At 41.8% G+C, this 24,530-nt stretch overlaps 1 protein-coding gene across 3 annotated transcripts; it reads left to right on the plus strand.

The window, feature by feature from the left end:
• The first annotated feature begins 892 nt into the window (after positions 1-892).
• IDS (iduronate 2-sulfatase) lies at positions 893-10,876 on the plus strand. 3 transcript variants are annotated; one of them, XM_086756280.1, is made up of 9 exons: positions 893-1,060; positions 1,827-1,963; positions 3,018-3,195; positions 4,868-4,956; positions 6,055-6,255; positions 6,873-7,043; positions 7,735-7,861; positions 9,385-9,558; positions 10,259-10,876. In XM_086756280.1, the coding sequence occupies exons 1-9, from the start codon at positions 937-939 to the stop codon at positions 10,756-10,758; spliced, it is 1,701 nt and encodes a 566-aa protein (XP_086612406.1). In that variant the 5' UTR covers positions 893-936; the 3' UTR covers positions 10,759-10,876. The 3 variants fall into 3 exon arrangements, with proteins under 3 accessions (XP_086612406.1, XP_086612408.1, XP_086612407.1); XM_086756282.1 differs by lacking the exon at positions 893-1,060 and adding an exon at positions 1,073-1,371; XM_086756281.1 differs by lacking the exon at positions 893-1,060 and adding an exon at positions 1,396-1,654.
• The last annotated feature ends 13,654 nt before the right edge of the window (positions 10,877-24,530 follow it).

The following is a 24,530-nucleotide window of genomic DNA, read 5'->3' on the forward strand; positions in this document are numbered from 1 at the left end:
GAATACTGGCGATAAATCTAGTCTGTCTTCCCCAATTAAAGATAGAAACCATGAAAAATGTCAGAGCTTTTTATAAAACTAATTATTCCTGAAACTTTTGATATTATGATGGAGGGACAATATGCAGCTTTTCTCTCTGCTAAAGCCTAAACTGCTCTTTGAAGGACTGGTCAAAAAAAAAAGTGATCAGAACTTCTCTGTTCTCTTCTGGCCCTCTAGAACACTACAACAGTTGAGCTGAAAAAAAAAAAAAAGAGGTGAATTGTCCTGAAAGCAAGGCCCTGCCTGCCATGAAGCCCCAGAGCGAGAGCCTCCACGCAGGTAAATAGCTGAGCCCACGCAGCTGGCTCGCGGATCTCGGGAACGGGCAGTCGCAGGCAGAACACTGGTATTGCAGACTTGCACCCTACACAGAACGTGCATTCACACCAGCACCCTGCAGGAACCCGACCCTGCTAGGTCTTGAGGTAACTCTGGAAATACAGTGTTTGCTTAAAGAACAAAAGTAGGGGTTGACTGGTTGTAGAACCGATTAACAAATAGGATTAAAGTAACATACGACTCTGAGACAGCTTCTCTAAACACTGAACCGCGATTTCCTCCTTCCCCAGCGTTATCTGCACGAGAAGGCAGCCGTCGATGGCACCGAGCGTTCCCGTTTCCCGGGAGCTGTGGCGGTAGCTGCCCCGGGCGGGATGCGCCTGCCTGAGCCCCAAGGCCCGCCTGCGCCCGTCCCGCGGCCTGTCCAGCGCGCTCCCCGCCGGGGCTGCTGCGCGGGGCCACGGCGCCACCCGGTGGCGATGTAGGGGAACAGCGTCCTCCCGGTGAGGCCGGTCGGACCGGGGAGGGTTAAAGCCTGGCGGCGGGGCTGGGCTGGGCCCGGGCGCCGGGACGGGGCTGAAGCCGGCCCGCCTGCCCCCGCCGCCTCGCTGGGAGATGGCTGCGGTCTTGTTGTGCTGCGCGGCGGCTTGGCTCTGCCTCTGCCTGCTGGGGCTTACCCGCGGCGCCTTCGCCCCGGCCCCTCTGCTCCGCACCCGCGGGGAGGCGGTGGGGCCTGGAGGTGCGGCGGGGCCCTGAAAGGGCCTCGTTCTCCCGGGACGGGAGGACTGGGGTGGCGGTGGGGCCTTGCGGGAGTGGAGGCTGCCACCGGCGGGGGGTCCGGGCGGGGCCGCCCCGCCTGGTTAGGGAGGCGGCCGGGCGGGCACTGACGGCGGAGCCAGGGCCCTTCCTGGTTTGACCCGCGCGGGGTTTTGGCGGAGCTGCGCCAGCGGCTTGAAAGGCTGCTGGCTTCCACCGCCTTCAGCTGTTTGCGCGGTGTTTGAGCCAGCATACAGCTTGCCACCTTCAAAGAGCGTTTTCAAAAACAGATATGTAACTAGTTTTTTAAAAATGTCTTCTTTTTATCTCTTCGGAGCAGGATTATATAGCCTAACAGGCGCTGAGTTTTACTTGTGGCTTGACGCCCCTCTCAAAGCTTGTAGGCTGGAATTCAGTAGTAGGTAGAACTGTAAAATACCTCTTTATATCACACCGCCTTTCTGTAGCCAGCTGAAGGCAGCTAAAAATACTGTGGGAAATAGGAAGGGGAGTGAAACCCAGTATAGTTCCATCGAGGCCAAATAAGAATTCCTACAGGTCGAAGGGATTACTCCCAGTAATTACATTTTCTCACAAAGATATTAGATGTTCTTGCTGATTTTATTTAATTTTTTTTTATTTTTTCTTAAGTATACTTCAGGGTTAAAAGTGAATGAAGAAATGTACGTAAAGTAACTTCTACTTACTGGAACTCAAGTTCATATATTCCTAATTCTGTTTGCTCACAGATGGCATGAATGTCCTGTTCATAGTTGTGGATGATCTGCGTCCTGTTTTGGGCTGTTACGGAGATAAGCTTGTGAAATCTCCAAACATTGATCAACTTGCTTCTCAAAGTATTGTGTTCAGCAATGCATATGCACAGGTGAGATAAACAATAAAAATAATGTTTTCTCTGCACGAAATAATTACTGGTTTTATCACAGTAGGTGCTAGGCAGACCATTGGAAAAAGGAAGTCTTTATTAACCTTAAGTATTTCCAGTAGAAAATAAATGGTTGGGCTGAACTGTACTGTGTGAACCTATCTTTACTAAGGTGAGAAAAATAAAACCAGGTTATTTTGATGATGGTATTTCTGTAGCCCTTGAAGGAGTGTAATGTCACTCAGACACTTTCACTGTTAGCAGAAAAGTGCTGCCTAAAAATGCTGTTTTACTAAATTATTTTTTTTTCCCTACTATTTGTAAAAGATTACTTTTTACTTTTCAATTTTTTATTTTGAGGAAATCTATTCTATAGACTTTTATGAAGGGGCAGCCTGTGTGGTAAGCATCACTCTTAAATACAGGACTCAAAATCTTACTAATTGCTCTTTACTTGAATACTTTGCACAGGATATCTACATTCCCAAGTTTTTCTCTACTGATAAATTAGAAGTTTGAGTCTAATCCTGGCTAGGGGTTAGGACTGGAAAGCAATAACTCTTGGCTCTTGCGGATCTGCAACAGAATTGGTGAGGCCCTTGGACCGCAACCGGAACCTTCTGTATGTTTATCCTTTTCATTATTCTTAAAGCAGCCCAGATCAGCTAGACTTTGGGCTTTTGTCAGCACAGTGCATTTGCCGCTTCTTGATTCTGTGGCAGTGTGAGCTACTAGATTTCAAAAGCACCATCTTTAACACAACCTGACTTTTGGTTTTGCGCTAGTAGGTGCATAACCAAAGATTTTAGTGTATAGAAGTTGGTTATCTGAGGAAAAATTATGCATAGGTAAATGTATATCTTGCTAAAAGCTTGCAACTGGGAATTTATATTCTTAATAAGGACGCTGTTCATTGCAGCTTCAAGTGATATGAAACACTTTCACTGCAGTTCCTGAGCCTTCAGGTGTTTTCCCTAGCTACACCTAAGTCAGTTTGCATGTGTTTTGCTTTTTGTTCTGGATTGATTCTCTTTTTGGCTGGCTCTCTCCTCAGCAAGCCGTGTGTGCTCCCAGTAGAGTGTCGTTTCTTACTGGACGCAGACCTGATACTACCCGACTGTATGATTTCTACTCCTACTGGAGAGTACATGCAGGAAACTATTCCACGATGCCCCAGTATTTCAAGGAGAATGGCTACGTGACGCTGTCTGTGGGGAAAGTTTTTCATCCTGGTATGGTTTGAATTGTCATCTGCTTAACATAAACTTTGTATATTCTCACAAACAGACTTTACATATAGAATCACAGAATGGTTTGGGTTGGAAGGGACTTGTAAAGCCCATCCAGTGCAACCCCCCTGCAAGGAGCAGGGACATCTCCAACCAGATCAGGTTGCTCAGAGCCCCGTCCAACCTGGCCTTGAATGTTTCCAGGGATGGGGCATCCACCACCTCTCTGGGCAATGTGTTCCAGTGTTTCACCATCCTCAGTGTAAAAAATTTTTTCCTAATGTCCAGTCTGAATCTACTTCCTTCTATTTTAAAACGACTACCCCTTGTCCTATCACAACAGGCCCTTGTGAAGAGTCTGTCCCCATCTTTCCTGTAGGCCCTCTTTAGGTACTGGAAGACACCTGTAAGGTCTCCCCAGAGCCTCCTCTTCTCCAGGCTGAACAGCCCCAACTCTCTCAGCCTGTCCTCATAGGAGAGGTGCTCCAGTCCTCTGATTATCTTCGTGGCCTCCTCTGGACTCACTCCAACAAGTCTGTGTCCTTCTGATGTTGGGGGCTCCAGAACTGGACACAGTACTGCAGGTGGGATCTCACGAGAGCAGAGTAGAGGGGCAGAATCACCTCTCTCAACCTGCTGGCCACACTTATTTTGATGCAGCCCAGGATGCAGTTGGCTTTCTGGGCTGCAGGTGCACATTGACAGCTCATATTGAGCTTATCATCTACCATCACTCCCAAGTCCTTCTCCTGAGGGCTGCTCTCAATCCATTCTCCACCCAGCCTGTATTTGTGCCTGGGATTGCCTGAACCCAGGTGCAGCACCTTGCACTTGGCCTGGCTGAACTTCATGAAGTTTGCACAGGCCCACTCTATTGATCTAAGTACCAGCTGTGTGGTTCTTGTCTCTATTGACAACCTAAACCATAATAATGAGCCAGATTGTACAATGATTTTAAATTGTTTTTAGATCTTAATTTGAAGTCTTAAGGCATTAGAAGTGAATATATTAGATGACTCTAATGAATATTTTCACATCTTGTCTAGGGCTTGTGGAAGTAAATGTCTGACACTCTTAAAAATATGTCTGGAAGTTAGATATCTGCTGAAGATGAAATTACTGAAGCGCTTCATTGTCTTAATTCTGCATATACACGTTTCATGTTTCACAATAGGCTATCTGTCTGGATCAGGAGATACAGAATGCATGACTACTACTAGCAATTAAATAGGAAATTAGTTCACTAGTTAAAAAACAATAACAGTCCCAAGTTGAAAAATACCCACTTGCTGGTGGTTCTTTACCCCAGAACTAAACTTGCATGAATATATGAACTTTCAGTTGATAGTAAATTAGGGATGTACATGAAGACTGTATTAATCCTGGGGTTTTTTTGGAGGTTTTTTTTTGTTATTGTTCCCTGAAGTAAGGCTCTTTGAGAGGCTTGAGTCTCCTTCACTAGTAAAAGGTGTACTTCAGGGAAACATGTCTGTCTTAAACTTTTTAACTTGTATTTCTTGGTTTTCTTTTTTCTCAGTTGCCAAAGACCATTTGAAATTTTTCTTCATTTAGCATATTTAAAAACATACACAACTGAAAACAGTTAAACTTGTGTTTGAGCTCTTCCTGGTTCAGTGAATTATTATCACATTTCTAATGTCTTTACCCTTCTCAGGGGTTTCATCCAATTACAGTGATGACTATCCGTACAGCTGGTCCCTTCCACCGTTTCATCCTTCAACTGAAAAGTATGAAAATGATAAGGTAAGGGTGATTTGTGGGATCCTGACAAAGAAGAGTTTTCAGTACATAACCAAGTTTGTTTAGCTCTGTCAAACACAGGCTGTACTCTCCAGTTTTTGAGACTGCAGCCTTGTGGAGGGAGACAACCAGTCCAGTTTGATATTCTGTTTCTTAGTCTTCCAAAAGAAGGCCTATCTCTTCAGTTTTGTGTGTCATGTTAATTGATGTGCCCATTCTGCAGAAGTTTTAAGGATTTCTAAATTAGTATTTGGAAACTTAAGTTACTGAGATATAAAAATGCTTGCAAGAAAGAGTGATCTTCATTTGTGTCTAGGTCATGAATTCCTTTATCTGAAAAGTGCAGTTGTCAACTTCCACGCTAATCTTGCTCTGCTTAGTAAGTGACAAAATATTGTCAATAGGCTCGGTGAACTTTAAATTAATTCAATAAAGAGCTCAGGGCTGAGCAAGTGTAGGTCATAACTAAATTAATCTTTAAATAATCTGAAAATTTATAATCTGATTCAGTTATCTAGAATGTTTGTTACTCTTAAGTGTACTCTTCTTTGTGTTCATTTAGCAACTCTCCCAAACACCCTGCTGAGGCCACCTTTTCCTGACAACCATTTAATCTAATTTATCTTTCTTCACTGATTATACATCAGCCACTGCTGGTATTTGCTCAGAAACTAAGTCAGTAGCTTCCAGGCAGCTTTCTATGAGTTCTTGGGATCAGAAAGAGTAAATATGTGTGTACGTAGCGTAACCAAATTCTGCCTTCTTGCCAATAAGTCAGAGATTCTATTCATCATAGAAGCTGTGTATTTTCCCATATGACTATGTTTAATCCTCTGCCTAGCTTTAGAGAGGATTCTGCTTTTCCATAGGCACGGAAGCTGCATTCAACTCCTGCTGTCTGCTCAGTCATCAATGTACTTGGCACCTTTAGTATTCACAGAAATTGTGACATTCCTTTTCATATCCAATTTGCAGTCTTCGTTTGTAGAAAGATGGAGAAACAAATTGGTTTCAAAGTTACGGAACAGAGGATTCCTTCTTTGCTTTAAACTGAATTTAAGTTCCGTTACTTAAATTTTTTTTATTTTTTTTTTTTTAAAGACATGTAGGGGAAAAGATGGAAAACTTTATGCTAACTTGGTGTGCCCAGTGGATGTGACAGAAATGCCCAGTGGTACTCTGCCTGATATTCAGAGCACTGAAGAGGCCATACGGTTACTGAATGTTGTGAAAACCAACAAGCAGAAATTCTTCCTGGCTGTCGGTTACCACAAACCACATATTCCACTGAGGTACCCACAGGTGAGCAAACTGGAGCCTGCGGGGAAAGGAATTTAGACAAGCGTTGCTTTTGCTTTTCAAAGCTGTTTCCATAAAGGCTTTGTTGTTGTTGTTTCTAGAAAGCAAACTGAAAACCAGCCTTGGTTCAGTGTAACTTTAGCAGTTGCCTGTGTTGCATTTCAGAATGTTTAACGAGAATGAGTTGTGACCACTCAGCCGAAAGCCACGCTTCTGCCACCATAATAGTGACTGCTATTGCATGGAGAGAGTGTTCTGCTTGATGGAGGGTGACACTGTGAGGCCTTACAAGGTCTTGTACTCTATTTGCTCTTTGAGTTGGTGGCAAAACTCCTACTCATTTCAGAGGAAGTGATGTTGGACTTATTTCAGTGTTGCTTTGAGATACAGGAGGCTGTTGTTAGATACTTACTAACTTAGTATTTTTCAGGAATTGGTTTGAACTGACTAGCATACTGCTGCTACCTTTTACACTCTGGGAGAGGGGAAATGAAGCCTTGTGGAGCCTTGTAAGAATATTGAAGGGTCATGCAAGGGGAAACAGTTGTTGCTGTACAAAACAAAGTTTACAATAGACCTTAGAGGTGAGGACAGTCTTTCTATGTGTTTGTATTGTAAAGGAATTTCTCAAGTTGTACCCCTTGGAAAACATCACATTAGCCCCAGATCCCTGGGTGCCTCAGAAGCTACCTGCTGTGGCGTACAACCCCTGGATGGATATCAGACAGAGGGATGATGTGAAAGCATTAAATGTTAGTTTCCCTTACGGACCACTTCCAGATGACTTCCAGGTAAGCTGTCAGTATTGCACACTGAAGACAAACTACCTTAACTTGTTCAAATGCAGGGGAGCAGTCGGCTGCTCTTAGATGTTCCCAGGTATTCAGCAACTGATAGCTTGCAAATACTATGAATTCCCTGCCTTTCATACTGTCATCTACCTCTAGCTTTGTAGGCAAACCTTCATGGTAACTGCAGTCAGGCTCGTGGGGGTGGGAACAAAGAGATCTTCCATCAGCACATAGTAGTATGTGCTCCTGGTTTGTACATAAGGGAATGTATGTAGCTGCTATCAATATTGTGTTTGTTTTCATTATCTGAATCTCTTCATCTGTTTCAAGCTACCACACAGTGTATCTTCTTTTGCAAGATTTTCCTTGATTTTCCAGTGCTTATGCCAAGATAAAGTGGACTGGCTGGACTCTGAGAGAGGCAGAACTGATTGGTTTGCAGCATCTTGCTTGAAAGAATTTCTGGGAGATAGATAGAATGTTTGAACTGCCCCCTCCCTGTCTACCTTTTCTGGGACATTAATCAGGCTACAGATACTTAATAAAGCTTTACAAGTAAAATCCTTTGATTCCTTTAGTTACACAGGCATCCTTTAGTTACACAGGCATCTGTTGTTCTCTTGTGTGTGTGTCTGGGGAAAAGGTAACTTTTTTTTTTTTTTCCCCTCACCCTTGTCATCTTAACTTCCAGCTGCAGATTCGTCAGAGCTATTATGCAGCTGTTTCTTACCTGGATATGCAAGTTGGCCTGCTCTTGAATGCTTTGGATGATGTAGGACTCTCAAATAGCACAATAGTAGTTTTTACTGCTGATCATGGTAAGCATTTAAACCTTTCTCCAGCTCACTGTGAATAACTTAATTGTACAGCTCAGTGCTGGCATATTAATCAAGTGTGTGTTTATATAATGTGCAGTAGAGCTACCATACCTTGTATATCTGGCTAGTCTGTCTCTAATTAATGGACTGACACAGGCTTCTGTGGCTGCACAGTTCTGTCCCCCTGCAGGGACCTCTTTGATCAGATTGAGGGTTTGCTAGGGAGTGATTACACTGTCTGCCGGGATGCTGGGCTGAGCTTGCTGTATTCCCACCTCCTACCCAAGGAGTGACTCCTGCTGGGAACAGTGCTGCAAAAGGATAGCGACCGCCCTCCCCCTCTTACAATTTGTAGAGAGCCATCTGGTACAGTGGGTGACAGGCTTTCTCATTAGCTGCTGAAGTCTGTTTTCTTGTACTTGTCACTGCTGCTTGCAGAGCATCTAAGCTGATAGCAATATGGCTCCCCCTCGTAACTGAGGTATTGTGCACCCTGGATCCTGGTGGCGAAAAGCTGAATGGGAATCATGGGACAGATACCTCAAGCATTTGATGTTTGTTTCAATAATATTCATTAAAATACTGCCTCCATGATCCCTCTAATTGGAGGATGGCTTAGCTGATTTAAAACAGTTAGGATATGGCTTAACTAAATCAATTTAAACTCACATATTTAGTTAATTTCTGTTGGCATCTATAAGTGTGTGTATAAGAAAGCCCTTATGAGCTATAGAGCAATGGGATTAATCCTGCTGGTACTAGAGTGACTCTAGATATTCCTTCTGACTTGCCACTTTGACTTGGACTTTCCATTGTAAACCGAATTCCTCTTTTCCTTGCTGTGGTTAATTGTAAACAGTTGGTGTTTCCAGTACCGTGACTAGGAAAGTGATTAAAAAAAAAAAAAAAAATTAGTGTGTTAACATAGCTGTCATAGAGCTCTTTTGTCTTCCCCTAAAGTGAAGTTGGCAGTAAATCTGCCTGGAAGGAAGTCATGTTGGCATCTCTTCCAAGAGGAAGAGGAGACCTAAAGAGTTGTGATCTATATTGCTTCCTTGGGGGGTAACATCCTGATATGGCAGTCTGGCGTAGGTAGCAGCCTTGGCTCCAAGGGATGTTCAGTTGCAGTGTTAACAGGAGTACTGGAGAGCTGGCAGCTGTCCAAAACTTGAATGAGTGTTTTGTGGAATTGATCTGAGACTCTTGCAGGCACTGTCACACACCCCACTTGCTATTTTCTGTTGCTTTCCTAATTCTAATCTAGAGTAGGGGAAATAAGGAAAGGTGTAATTATTTCCTTAATAAAAGAGTGTCAAGTTGCAAGATTCAGGCAGCTATTGAAATAACTGTCACATTAGAAAAAAAAATTTGTTACATTTAAATACAGATTGCTATTTACCTTTTAATATAACCTTGGTAACAGACTGGTAGCCTCAACAGCCAGAGTCAATTTACAGTGGAAAAGAAATGACTACTAAATTACAACCCAGTATCTGCTCTGAAGTGTATTCTTTGTCATCTAGGATGGTCCCTGGGAGAACATGGCGAATGGGCGAAGTACAGCAATTTTGATGTTGCTACCCGTGTGCCGCTGATGTTTTACGTGCCAGGATTGACAACCTCCTCTGTTAGTGAAGGAGAGAGGGTCTTCCCCTACCTTGACCCTTTTAGCCATTCTTCAGGCTTGGTACCTCAAGGTAAATTCCCAGCACTTACTTTTTGTTTGCAGTGGATATATGTAAAGGAGAAGTGATGATGTAATGATACTTCGCCTCCAGGCAGCTTGAGTCAGTGTCATTGTGTTTCTTGTACTGAGGAGGAACAGGATGGTGAAGGGAATCTTTGGACACAAATTTTTGCTTTGGTTAGATCTGCTTTAGTGGAAACAGCTAGATGTCTGCGTTAACACAGCAGACAATTTATTTTTGTGTGGTGTAGATGCCTAGAAGGGTACTTGGCCTACATTTTGTCATGGCCGCTACTGTCTTTCTAGCCGTGATTAGTAAACATTCTCTGGGTAGCATCTGTACTTAAAATGGTGATGTTGGAACTGTTCTGATGGAGGCACTGCAGTTAAGCTATTGAGACTGGAATTTGCTTTGTCTTTCTGAAGTGTTCTTTTTCAAAGTAATGAATATTATTGTATTGAAGGCTGCATATTTGAGAAACATAAGTGCAAAAAGATTTCTTCTTAGAAATACATCATGAATGCATAGGCTAGCATCTTCAGAGCTAACTGCAACACCTTAATTGCCTTGATTTTGTTACCTCACAAATTCAGTACAAAGCATTTTCAATAAAACACCAACGTAATTATCAGAATAAGTTTATAAAATGTTCTACCAGTGTTTGTCAAACCATCACGTTCCGTAACTTGTATTTTGATGTTTCTTCTAGAGCAAAGCAAGAAAGTGGTTGAGCTTTTGTCTCTGTTTTCAACACTTGCTGAACTTGCTGGCCTGCAAGTTCCTCCTGTGTGCCCAGAGACTTCATTTCACGTTGCACTGTGCACTGAGGGGACAAGCATTGTCCGATATTTTAATGCCTCTGAAGAGAAGGTGGCGGAAGGGGAGGATGGGTGTGATGACAGTAACTGCTTTGATGAAGAGCCTGTTGCTTTCAGCCAATATCCACGGCCTGCAGACACTCCTCAGTGGAACTCTGACAAACCGAAGCTGAAAGACATCAGAATCATGGGCTATTCCATGCGTACAGTTGACTACAGGTATACTGTGTGGGTTGGGTTTAATCCTAACAACTTCAGTGCTGACTTTGAGGATATCCATGCAGGAGAGTTGTACATGGTGGAGACTGATCCAAACCAGGATGATAACATCTATAGCAATACCTCACATGGTTGGTTTTTCAAAAAAATTATTGGCTTCCTGAAGCACTAGGGTTCAGAAACTTCTTTGTGCATGTTCTTGCAACTGAAGTAACCGTTCCTTTTTGGTATAAAACCTTTCTGTTGTACAGAAAACACTTGGATTGAATTAAAATCCTGTTTGTATCAAAGCACTAGTTATTGCCTTTGTCTTGTTACAGCCCTTATTACGCTGAAGTAGTCAGAGTGAACTTCTGCAGTTGTGTTTTCAAACACAAGCTTACAACACTTCTGAAAAGGCCACACAGGCCCACACTGTGAAACATCTCTGTGGTCTTCTGTTCCACAGTGACTGAAGAATTATAATTTATTATCTGTGCTGAAACTAATGGTGTGAAAGGTGGAAAAAGAGAAACTTCTGTGTTTGAAAGGTGTGTGTCAGTAAACAGATCCTGTCCACTTTACCTAGAAGACTTGCTGGAGTGGTCGAGGAGAAGGACTGAGGTGTCTGTTGTCATCAGCCTTACCTCTGACTAGAGCTAAAAGAGAAACTTCATGTGTTTCATTCAAGATGTAATTACTTTAAATAAAAGCTTTAATTTGTAGTTTTGTGCTTTTTATCATACAGGAGAGGATCTGAATTTTTAATTAATGCGAATGAAATGGGTGCTTTCATCACTGAAACACTAAATAAGACTGAGGGTTTAAGGTAACATCGGTATGCTCTTCTGTGGTTTTTCATGAGGATTGGTCCAGTGAAGCCCCACAGGTGAAAAGAGATGGAAGCCTTTAGCTGTTGTAGCTTGCTGGTTGCTGTAGTTGCTGAACTGCTCAGTGCACTTGAGGGTTGTCACGTCCAGTGACAAACTTGGGTGTTTGCGTTCTTCGGTGCTAAGTGGGGCTTGGTTTTGGACTAGGATAGCTAAAAGCCTCCCATTTGGTTTTAAGTTTAGTATGCGTTTAGCAGCACGGGATGTACAGCATTAGTTGTCCCAAGTTACGCTGGTAAGTAAATGTCTATATGGCCAAATGCATTAAGGTAAATATGTTTTGGGGTGCTTGTATCTGAGAAAAATGTTTTTGCCGAGTATTTTATTTAAGCGCTGTCTGTACCTTATGCTCACAGCCACGAGGTACACTGTGCTCCAGTGTGATGACAGTAATTTGTGTTGTGTTCTGTCAGCCTGCTGGATTTCTGCAACTCCATCTTGGTAATCGAGGCTTTCAGAATTTGTACCTTAAGAGGTAAGAGCTTGTTCAGACCGTGCTAATTCCTGCTACCTTCCTCAATGAACTGCTCCAATTCCTACAAAAAGAAAAAGCCGGCCGTTGCTTGTCTTCCTCAGATAAATTGACTTTAATATTCTAAAGAAGCCAGAGACATAACTTTATTTCATTAAAATCCATGTGTCAGTCTTATTCCTAATTAATGTAGAGATACCCACCATGAATCTGATTCTGTACTAGGAGACAGCGGTTACTTAGTGCCTTAAACTCAATTAGAATAACATATTTCTTGTGAACTTGTCATTTGTTTTACTGGGTCCAAGATGCTGTGTGTTCTGCAGCATTATTATTCCTGATGAAAGCATATTTTTCCCTCACTTATGCATGTAAGCTTAGATCCTCAGCTGGTGTGAAATACTGCAGTTGCACATAGCAGATTCAGTGTAGCTATACCAATTTCACACTGGTTGAAGGTGTGTTTTATTGAGGATGGTGCCCGGCAGAGATCTGGAGTCTGCAGCTGGAGCTAATTATATTTCTGACACATTTTCCTTCAAAGGAAAAATCAAATATTGGGACAGTTATTTTGTGAGGATGTATTGAAGTGTTAAGGATTAATCTAAATCTCTGGAATGTTAGGTCAGCAATACAGTGTACATTTAAAATTGCTCTGGCAAATAGGTGTTATCTTAGACTTGGCTACCTGAGCTTTGCATTTTATTCTCCTGCTGAAACACCTGAAAAAAACCAAAACCCCAAAAACCCAAAACTCAACTTTTTGGGGGGGACTTAAAGCTATAGCATGTAGATAAATTATTTAGGGATTTATTTATGTGAAAACATTCTTGTACATACCCTGCCCTAAGCCTCCCATCACTTCGACAATTTAATTTTTCAAGTGGAGACAAAAGTCCTGGTGCTAGGTGATGAGTATTTTTTTCCTCAAATCATTTTCTTTGTATTGGAAGGGAAAAGCTGCCCTTGACCTTCCTTAATCAAAATCCAGTAATCTTTTGGGGAGACGTGAAACAGAACTGTCTTTGACAGCCAGTGAATCAAGACTGGTACCCACGTGCTGAGGGCAAGGACGTTCTTGAATAATTGCACAAGTTGCTGAGCAGCACTGCTGTCCACCCAGCGAGCACTTTCCTTCTGTTGCCTGCTGAGTTGAAGCGTAACGTTTTTGAGGACGAATGAGGCATAGCAGTAAAAAAAAGCTTTGCTCTTGCAAGTGCTACGTGAGTTAGTTTGGTTATGGAATTGGGTGAGTGAAATGCAAAACCAGCGGAGACAAAGGGAGAAGGCACACTTCTTCAAACAAAGTAAAATGCTGCTTCTCCTGGAGAGCCTGAGCTTTGGCTTTGCTAGGCTGAGCAGTCTTCACTGAAGAACAAGAGTTTAATAAAAGTAAAGTGCTCTTGTGAACAGTGCTCTCTCTAGAGAGAAAGGGCTGCAAGCCAAGCATTAGGAAATAAGAGATGCCAGTGTTGACCCGATTTCTTGGGATGGTACTGGAACAGCTGGAAGAACAGCACGATGCTGCATCAGCAGGAATTGCTACCTGTGGTACGTGTACGGAGAGATTCCGCTGGGGACCCCGGAGTAGCCGTTGTAAGCACTTGGCAGAAACCAGAGTCAATAAACAGGCCTCTGTTAATAAGCTAATGTAGAGGAATGATTAGCAATGGAATTAAAATGTTGGTCCCTAAACAGCTGTACATCAGTCAATCATAACTCATGACATTGTTTCTAGCGAATAAATGTACATCCTAAAGTCAAAGTTTTAAAATCAAAGGAAAATTAGCTATGTACAAAGAAGTCATAGGAATCTTTCAAAAATGGGAGACGGCTGTATATTTGGGTGTGCTTTGTAACACTCTGCTTGAATGTTTGCAGCATGCTGTTTGCAAAGGAGGATTTGGGTTTAATTCCAGGCATGCTGTGCACACTGGAGTGTATGGAAATGCTGTAGCTACACACTGCGCTGTGCAACAGATCGGAATCCCCCCTTTGGCCAGTGCTCTGCGCTTGCTGGGGGAAATGGGGTACGTTTTGAATTAATAGCTGGCTGTGCAAGTTGCAAATGTTCTTGTGTGTTGAGACAGGCAAAGGCAGCTGAGTGCCCCAGTTATTGGCCAGATGTTACCTCATTAATCACTGTTGCATGCTAATTATATATTAGTGATGTGCTTCTGTCTTGCACTGGTCGAGTGGAGTCCCCTGCTGGAACGAGTGTTCCACAGCACGAAGGACGGGCTATAGACATGAAACCTCTGTCAGGGATGTTTCTTAATTCCCAGTGTTAATGTGTATTTTCCTTGATAGACAGCAATGGCATTATTGGCAAAATGGTGATAATGTCACGGTCAACACATAGCTTTTGCAAGGCACAGACCTTTAGGATAGAGAGAGTATCAGACTATATTTGGGAAGTGCCTGGTGGGTGTAGCTGAGATCCTTTGTTGAATATGGAACTTTTAATTTATTTCTTTTTTTTTTTTTTTTTCCCTCTAGTGGTTCCTTAGCATTCAAATGTGAAACGCTACATAAAGAATGAAATTACCCTCCTGGTAGCTAGGTTTTCCAGCACTTTACAGTTTTCTAGGCTATAGACCTTCTTGCTTTTCACAATCAGAAGCTCCCAGCCACGTTAAGATTACTCTGTCAAAACTTTTTATGCCTCTGTGTTTGACTTCCTAGCTAATGAAAATTATCTTCAGATCTGCATGGGTGGATCTCGACTCCAGTGTTCTTCTCTGCTACATGCACAGATCTCCTTTTAAAGTCTGTAGGAGTTCTGCTTATGAAAGAAGATAAGCTACCAATGTCAAGATCCACCATATGAAGCAGAAAAAGAGCCTTTTGCCCTCTATCTTTAACACTTGGCTCAATGCTGAGTGGTAGTAGAACATTTTTATCCAGCAGCGTGTGAAGACCTCAACTATAATGGAGCTTTGAGTAAGCAAGAGGAAATGGCAAAGTTTGTGGTATTTCTGTAGGTGCAGTTGGACATGGAGTGGGGATAATAGACTGAAGCAGCAGAGAGGAAAGGAACAGTAAGATGTAATGAACAGTGAAATCCAATATAAAGTCGATCTGAAAGATTACGATCCAACAAGAAGACAGAAGGAATAGAAATCTAAAGAGAGCAAGACTGGAAAGGGAAATATTTTTGTATCTCTGCTTTTTGGCACTGCAGACATCTAGGGATACTCACATCTTGACTGTTTCTGCTCTAATTTATTTCTGTGCTTTAGGTATAAAATCTGTACAAGCTTTGTATATGTTGTGATTGACTGCATAAGTTCTTTGAATTTATCTCTGAAACACTTTTGAAAACCTACCTCTGGACAATGTGTTGTGATTTTGTCCCAGGTATACTCGTTTTGGCATTATCCATGTGTTCAAAACCCTTGCTCTTCTCCTTTCGTCCTGATGCCATAATAGCATCAAAATCTTTACTTTCTAGTGTGTTATACACTTGTGATGAAGATTCCCAGTTTACTCCTCACTGTGTAACTGAAAAGCAGTTACCTGTAGGTTACAGATTCCCAATTGTTTGAACATGCTCCGTGGCCAGCCTGCACTAAATGTTTAGCAGATCTCTGGGCTGGCTTCCTCGTAGGCAGCCTGCTCAAGCTGCTTGGTAACGTGGACACAAATGAAGTCAGAGTCTGGTCATGCTTCAGGGCAGTGTTGGGCTGCAAGTCTTACGAACAACTTCTTGTGTATGCATCTTTTGTAGAGATTATAAAAACTGGCTGAGTATCATCTGACTGCAGATTTCTTTTGTCAGGAAAATGTTTATTTGATTAAATCGAACTGTCTTACGTAGAGATATTGCTTTGGTGACAGTTTTATTGAAAAGTTTTGATAAGATCAAGGACCTTCACTTCAATTTTATTTTCATTTTTATTATATTGCATAATTTTGACATAATATAAAAGGGTATCATAACAAATGAGAATGCAGTTACTTTGTGAAAAGAATAAAGTCAAACCAAAAAATTTTTACCTCAGAAGGAAAGTATTCACCTTTGTCAGAATGAAATGGCTCACTTCACAAGTGTCAATTCCAGTTCTTAAACCATAATTTTTTTTGTAATTTTTGTCTTGCGGGAAAACTTCAAAATACTGGCAACAAGAAAGTGGTGGAAGAATCCCAATTTGTGCATCTTCTCATGATATTAAAAATGCCAATTCTAATCTAGCTCCATGAATAATTATTCACATTAGCACAGTGTTGAAGGCTGGAGTTGGGTTTAGGCTGTTTCTGTTTGCCGTGCTCTAGAAAGAGAGCGGTATCTGTGCCCCAGCACTCAGACTAAATGAGAGACGGGCAGTCAGGGAAGATTACTGCTCTTTTCCAGGTAGGGGACTCCAGCTCAGAGCTGAAATTTTTACTTGAGGTCAGATAAGCGTTGTGAGCAGACCTGGATCTAAAAGGACATGGATTCCTTATGTGGTGCTTTTAACTCGAGCCTTGTTTCTGCCTTTCCGAAGCTTTCCAGATGTGGTCTACAGATGACAGAAAGTAGTCTGAGTAGGAGATGCTGCCATAAAGAACAGGTGCCTAAGTGGCAAAGGCTAGTGGTAATTCTTCTCTGAAAAACGGAGTAGCAGCTTTTTCTTCTATTTTCCCTCTTACCCCGGCACCGTCAAGCCTTGTAGTGCCTCGCAGGCTCACCATGCCCCTGCTGTGGGAAGGTCGCTCCTCTCTCTCTCCTCCTTCCTGGAAAGTCGGGCTACACAGCCACTGCAGAGCCAAAGAAATGCTTTCCCTGGCCAGAGAGCTGCAGTGAATTTTAAGCAGGGCTTTTTCTCCCAACAGATTGCCTAATAAAAGGGCAAGTATTAATCACATGTCTGGAAAAAGTTTGTTTTGATCTGTCTGCTATTCCAGCTTTAAAGAACAGAGCCTTTTCTGAATTATTTTCCTGGTAATAGAATTAGGATATAATTCCTAGAAGACAAATCTTGGCAGGTATGAAGTGTATAATATCTATCCTTGATTGAACCTACAGCCTAGCCTAATACTTCCCACGTTTTCCTGTTTTCAAAGTGAGTTTGATCTTGTGCTGGAGGAAATGATTCTCTTTACTTGAGCCCTCTCAAGTATTTCACAGCAAGAAAGATGTGAGCCATTACTTAAGGAGCCCTCATTACATGCAGCTGTGGGATACTCATCTCTTTCCTTTATCTGCTCTACTGGAAAACTTGGATACCCTGTTTTACTAAACAAAATCAAGGTCAGGGATGTTAAAAACAAATAGATTGGGTTATTGAACCTGATAGCATAATAATTTTCTTGTCGCCAGCTTTAGCTTTCTTTTGCTGAAATAAGATTAGCACAGATTAAAGCTATTTATTTTGGAGGTGTAGCATTCTGGACAGGGAAGCTGTGATGGGTCCACTTTAAATGAGTCTTCATATTTTAAGAATTTGCAGCCCCCTGTTTCTTTTGAGGGTTATATGTTTCTGTAACTGTTACTCTTGCCTGTAATTGTTCTTTCCAAGATAGTATTTGGTGGAAACACCTCGAGTGTCTTCTCTATTTGTTCCATGTTGCTCTGCTAAAGCAGTGATGTTCTTTCTGATGTAAACCCAGGCAAACAAGATCAGAATTTTTCACTGCCTTTGTAAGTGATGGTTTATCTAAGGATTCTTTTAATATTCACTTTGTGGAAGAAGTGCTAACCTTCAGTTACCTTTAATAAATAGAGATAGGCCCTGACCTAGTAAAGCATGAAGCCATGCACTTAAGTACATTCCTGTTCAGTAAAACACTTAAGTGTGTTAGCTAAGTATGTGCTTAAAATGCTTTGCTGGACCAGTGCCCGAAGATGGTGGCACGTGCATCCCAGTGCGAGTGCTACCAAAGGGAGCCTGTGGGCTGAAGAGACCTGTCCCAGTGGGGAGCTGAGTATTATTAAGATTTCTTCTCTGCTAGAAAAAAATATCTTGGTGCTCTGTGTTTTAAGGGCAGTTGTTCACTTTTCAGGAATGTATTGGTTTCCGTGGCGAGGTTTCGGTAGCACAGGATGGAATTCCTATGCCTGTTAGGCCCCATAAGGCTCCCACATCTCTCTTTCATCTCTCCCTTGTCTCTCTCTCACACTTATTCGTTTGAAACTGCAGCCAGGTCTGGGATTCTCAAAGTTTCTCGTATCCTTGATTGCAGATCAATAACTTTTCACTTCCCTTGGGAGGTTTAAATGAGTCACAAGACATTAAAACTGAAAACTAGGCAGTGCAAGCACATGATGTTCCTACACCAAATCTCTCACGCAACCCTGATGTGAGCCTTCCATCTGCTTTACAGGTACTGCTTGTCTACGCTTGGCATTGCCTCTTCTTCGGGACCACAGCCAAAAGGAGGCAAAAGTCCTCCAGCTTTTCACTCCTTTGTTAGTATTTTGGAATAATTCTTCAGATGTCATCTGTGCTTGTGGGAGCGGCTCTGCCCTGTAATTCCCGAGCTCCTCGACTAGAGGTCAGTAACACATCAAAGAACAGGAGGCAAAATCATAAGCTGTGGGATGCTGGCTGCCACTAGACATTTTATTCTGCATTTGAAATGAAGGCTTGTGATACGGTTAATCACCATCAGCTGGAAGTCACTGAGATATGTGACCAGAGTAGTGGAATGCTTCTATTGTCTATTTTTTCATATTAGAAGCATACTGGAAGTAGTGCTTCCAAATTTTAAACAGTAAGAAATATTACCACCCTTTTAATATAACTTGTTCTTACAGAGTAACTTGCACATTTCCATATGATATATAGTTTAGAAAAAATCTGATTTCTAGGAATTTTTACTGCTAAATCTTTATATAATCTCTTCAGTTGCATTGGCATTTTCTTCACACAATGAAGTCTGAAGGTGCTTGGCAGAAAAGATCGGTGTGTGAAGCAGAGGTGGTTAAAAGTGATGACTTTACAAACAGGCTCAAAGTCCCCTTTGTCATGTCCTTACAACTTCATAGAGTATAGAATAGATTAGTAACTTTTTGTTAAAGAGGAAGTTTAGGAATGCTTAACAGTAAAATAGAGAGGTTTTTTTTGTTTCACTTTACTTTAAAAAGATAACCCTTATTGTTCCTGTAATAATTCCATTCTTTTTCTTTCTTTTTTTTTTTTTTTTTTTTTTGTTTTTCCTGATAAACTGTTCCTGCTTGGATATAGAGGAACTGGTCATCTGGACAATTAAAAAACAATTTATGGAGCAGCTCTTTCTTTGCCAGACGCATTTCTTTAAAGGATGCCTTGAACTATGCTGCTATTTTAGTAGCAAGTTGTTCAATACATGTTCTGAGTCATTCCTCCATAGAAGCAGGCACAAAGGATTCTGTTTGTATGCTTTGAGTGTCTCCTATCCTGAAAATACTCATTTCCTTTATCATGACTAATGCCATTACTGACTGGTTTTGCTGAGACATTTAGTTCAGCTGTGTTCATGACCGTGATTAGTGCATTTGTCTCCAGCTAAAATGCTGATTCTTATTTGGATGCTGCACTCCTAAGAGCTGTGCTCTAACTCTTTATGAAGGAGAAATCGCTGTTCCTCAGCATTCTTGTCTCAGCTAAGTTGATTTTTTTTTTTTTCTCCCCCTGCATAAAGAAACCTAGGCCAAGTAATTTCAGTATGCTCATACACAAGTCCTGTTTCCTTCCCTCACACCATTTTTACACTTTGTGATTTATGCCAGAGTTAGCAAGAGTGGAACCAGACCTAATATTTCTAAAATGTAAAATATTAACAAATATGATGAATTGTGTAATTATCATTAATAATGTCACGATGAAAGACACAAGCCTTTCAACATGTAATGGCAACCACAAGTGACAGGCCTGCCATCTGTCCAGACCTCCAAGACTTCACCAAGCTCATTGCACTCCAAAAATCTCTTACTGAAATGAGAGAGTAAAGGCAGTTCTGTGCTAACACAGGTTTCTCGTGCGCTTGTCTCAAAACTGAACCAAAGACTTAATTTCAGTTGAATTCTGCACTTCGGCTCTGCTCTTTTTCTTTTCTCCCCTCCCTGCCCCCACCCCCCCCCCCCTTTTAAATTCAGGAAAAGCATAAGAAAGAATAAAACAAAGTCTATAATGAGTTTTCTCTGTGCAGGTTGGTTACTGTCTGTACAGACCAGTTCACAGGGAACCTGTTGTAAAATAAAAATAAAAAAAATAAAATCAGATCAGTGGGGCTCCTGTTGTGAGCTGCAAACATAGGAGACTACTTATGTCGGAGCAGGAAAACACATTAGTCTAAAAGTGACTGGTTTCTAGAAATGAATATACCTTGGAAATGTTATGGGCAGGACAACAGAGATGAGTTTGAGGGTTGGTGTTAATTTTTGTAAGGATATTGTTAACAATAGTTACATTTGGAACTGGGATCAGGTTGAAAAATAGCATCCTTCTCCTCAGTTCTCTTCTCCAGGCAGTTTTCAGGCTGCGCAGCCAAGGCTGTGGCCAACTTGCACTTTCATGATTTGGTAGCCCTGGCCCATTTGCTGTGATACCAGCACCTCCCTCTTCAGCAGTAACAAGGCAAAAAGATCTTCAGAGACAGCAGCCCCTGGTTGGAGCCTGAACAGTAGAACTGCTTTTAAGAGCCCTGTGCAGTCATCTCTTAGGGTCTGGCATCTCTGTTTCTTGAGCTTGTACATTGGCAAAGCATCCAATCCAGCCTGCCAGCTCCAGAAGTGAATGGTGACAGGCCGTCATAATCTGTTATCCCCTGTCATTCCGTCAGTTTTAAAATGGAAACCCAGGCTTGTGGGGTAGAAATGAGGGCTTTCATGCATTTGATCATTGAATGAATAGGGGAAACAAAATGTAATGGGAACTCAGGGTTTTTTTAACCTCTTTCATAAAGTAAATCAAGTTCTCTGCTTGTGTGACTGCATGAAAGCCACAGGGATTCGTGGATTTGCATTGTTTCACTCAAATGGCAAAGGTGGATTTCTAGTTTAAGTGGTGCCATGTGTTTTTTTTTTTTACTAGAAAATGTTCAGTGTTTCAAATATCCCATTCTCAGTTGGGTCTAGAGACTCTACCTGGATATGGGCCCAGTCCTGCTAGACGCCATGCAAACCATGTGCTGACTGCCAATGGCAGGGATGGTCCCACCTCCCTGCCGCTGTTCACAGCTGGCTGGCTCTGCCCTCACCCTTTTGCTGGTGCATGTCTGATGCCTTGGGAGCTGGCTCAGCTTGATAACCCAACAAAACTACTTTATTTTCCTTTCCCTTCTGTTGATTCAGCTCATCAAGAAGTTAGAGGAGGGCCAGAGCAGGAAGGAGCGTGTCACCTGAGACACAGCTCCTGCCTTGCAGAACTTAGCACCTAGGTGAAGACAGATGAAAGCAAAACAGTTAACATTCCCGTTCCTAGCAATGCATCTGAACTCTTCCAGTGGCTTTGCAAGGCGTGCGGTGGTTGTTTGGTTTGGTGTTTGGTGGTTGTGCAATTAGCAGATGTGCATTAGTAGGTTGTTGCAAGGGGTGAAGGTGGGAGTCTAGCCTGATTCCAGAAGGTGATGAGTGCCAGGTGGGAGCTGGATGAGGTGAGCTCATATCATGAACAGCAGTTTTATGAGTAATAAAACTAGGGGGATCTGATGCTATCACTTTCCAAACTGGGCAAGTTCAAGATCCTAAAACATTGACTTTTTTTGTCAAATACAAAAGACATTTAAACACTGCTACTTAAGCATCATACTGGTGACTTGGATAACAACTGAAAAAAAACATTAATAATATTCACATTGGGATGTTGCTTTATCCTGTATTATTCTGAAGATTAATTTTTGTACAGTGTAGTTTTTACTATTATGGATCTACAGTCTAATCAGAAAATGATAAAGTTGTACAATATTAACAAGCGACTAAAACAATGTTTGCTTTAGGGTGAATGGGTTGTGCCAGCTCCAGTTGAAATCTGTAGGCATATTGCAGTTGACTTTAAAGGGTTGGAACTTAGCAGATTTCTTCTCCTCTTCCCTGAAACTCTCCAATCTGCCGATGTAGTCTACTGTCTTGGACTAACAAAAAAGATCTTTTAGCAATGTGGTGGCACACTTGCACAGAAAGCCCAGCTCTAGTCCTGTTATTGTCTTATCTCCACAGAGTTGTTTTTGTTACTGTTTATAGCTTGCGAAAATGGGCTTATTGCCAATGAGAAGGGGAACAGGGAAACTCTCTCTGTGACAATTTTCGTACATCTGGTATCATTATAAATATTTCATATTATTAATAATAAATAGCTTTTTTAATAGAAATAGGGGTTTTTTATGGTAGGACAGCTGTCTGGTTTGTAATTTTATAATTTGTCTTACAGGCAATTTTGTGCTTATGGCATATTGACTTCAATAGGGAATTCTGCTAAAAACCTGGTGGCACAACAGATAACTGTATTTCCATGAAGGCAGGTGTATGCATTTGTGTTTCTGCTGCCAGTCTCTAGGTACCTCTTTGGAGTGGCTTTGGAGGAAGAAATCAGTTGTCTTTCCAGGTGTGTCCTGCATGAGAAAAGTGAACTTGCTAGAACAGTTACACTGATCCATGGTGTGAGGTTGTTGGAAAGTTAGCTGTCCTCACCTTAAGAACTGTTTAATTCTTCAGAATCCCTTGGGCCATTAGGAACAGGATCACAACTTAGATGAATGTTAATGAAATTGCAGTGACACCTCAAAGCTTTATCTGAATAAAAGATGGCCCATCATGCTGATACTGTATCTCTTCTTAGTTTCCTGATGTGTTCTGGAAGACATCCTAACCTGATCAGTGGTCCTTGTGTTTTAGTGGGACTTGTGGGGTAGGGATCACTCCCGCTATCTGAAGGGTATCCTGGTTCATCTGAGTGATAGTCCTAGCCCCAGGGAACAGCTAGTAACACTGAGAATGGCTCATTGGATTTAGCAGAGCTCTCCAGTTCTTGTGAGCTGAGCTGCTGTCTAGCAGGTGAATCAGAAAGCTTGAAAGCAGTAAGTATCTGGAACAGTTATTACCTTCCCCTAATGAGAGCCTGACTGGCAAGTTGGGTTTAATACTTCTAACGTTAATAGCAAAACCACTGCAACTCACTGACTAGCTCTCAGACACAAAGCAGATACAGGGATCCAGTATACAAAGTCTTAACCCCCAAGGCTATTGGCCCATTTTTCCACTCTTTCAAATAACCTTGCTTCTCACAAATCTGTTGCTCATTTAAAGCAAACTTTCTGCTTGCATCAGAAATTACTTCCAGCACTGGATGTGAAGCATTCTGCAATATGTTATAAAAGGAGGGCTGGATTCACTGCTTAAATAAAGAAAGCCAGTTTGCTTCAAACAGATCATTTATTGCTACCTTCATGCTGTATATTTATTGTGAGGATATTGTCACATTTCTTTCAGTTTTGAAAATGTAAGTTGGATTTTCTCTTTCAGGTTGCCATCTGGTGTATTGCGAACAGTCTCAGAGAGTAAGAGGCCATCTGTTAATACTTTTTCAGGAAGCTTTTTATAGAGCAGTGAAGTGGCAAATCTCAAAAACACGTTGTAATGACTTACAAGATCTCGGGTATGTGTACAAGGAAAGGCTGATATTTTATTCCTATCAACAATATAGTTATCAAGCTGGGAAGGAAAGGAAGAGAAGAAAGAGAACTTGCACACAAATGCACATGCATTTTAATGGCTCTATTGCATACATTAGTTTTTCTATTTTTACATAAAATGTAAAGTAAGTTTCTGAAGCTCTGATTCAGTTTATGCTCATGCACTTAGCAAGACTGATTGCCTCTTTGAGAAACTGTTTCCCTCTTTAACAACTAACAGAAATCCAGTGACTCAGGATTTAGCCTAATAATACTAAAAATGTAGCTTGCGTTATGGTAGCGTGTGATTTTACATCTCTGGTGTCCTGTATACCTAAGATGCTGATAGGTCTACTGCAAGATGGCTACCATGTAGGAAGGCCTCCAGTTCAGACCTTCTGCTTTTAGTGCCGACAACCTCAAGTTCAGTACCTGGTGTATTCCTGTGGCAGAAGGTCAGTTCCACATTCAGCTCCACAAGTAGGGAGATCTTCAACCCAAGTTTGATATGCTCACTGGGTGATGAATGGTAGCAGTAGAGGACATGACTGACAGAAGCATTGCCTGATCAACCACTGAAGTATTCTGATTGATGTGGAACAAAAAATATTGGAAAGGAGCTAGATAGGAGAATTGCCAATTAAATGCATGCAATGAAGCTGACTGCAGGAGTAGTTAGCATTAACACTGTCCTCTCTGCATGTCTGACAGAGCATCCCTCTGTTTTTTTTTCCTGCCCATGGCTGTATTGTGTATTCAGAGGAAGCAACTAGATCCTTGTAAGGTGCCATGATACTGGTGCTGAATTAAAAAAAAAAATCATGCTGATGATTGGTGCTATCATGTTATAGTAATTGAAGACCTGAGGAAGAGAAGATGTGACCTTTGTTATCCATGAGGTCTCTGGTACCAAGGTAGGTACTGGGTTTCTTGAGAGCCTCTCTGTGGACTCTGTATGCTGAGCCATTTTTTTTTTCCACTTGCATTGACTTCCTCATAATTTTATGGTACAGCGGAAGCAAATAGAGCTAC

Source organism: Chlamydotis macqueenii, chromosome 11, assembly GCF_036417535.1.
Source record: "Chlamydotis macqueenii isolate bChlMac1 chromosome 11, bChlMac1.mat, whole genome shotgun sequence".
NCBI classification, from domain to species: Eukaryota; Metazoa; Chordata; class Aves; order Otidiformes; family Otididae; genus Chlamydotis; species Chlamydotis macqueenii.

Coding starts and splice junctions, on each gene's coding strand:
- IDS (XM_086756280.1), top strand. CDS start 937: ATGGCTGCGGTCTTGTTGTGCTGCGCGGCGGCTTGGCTCTGCCTCTGC. Junction 1,061..1,826: donor GGAGGCGGTGGGGCCTGGAG/GTGCGGCGGGGC, acceptor GTTTGCTCACAG/ATGGCATGAATGTCCTGTTC. Junction 1,964..3,017: donor TCAGCAATGCATATGCACAG/GTGAGATAAACA, acceptor CTCTCTCCTCAG/CAAGCCGTGTGTGCTCCCAG.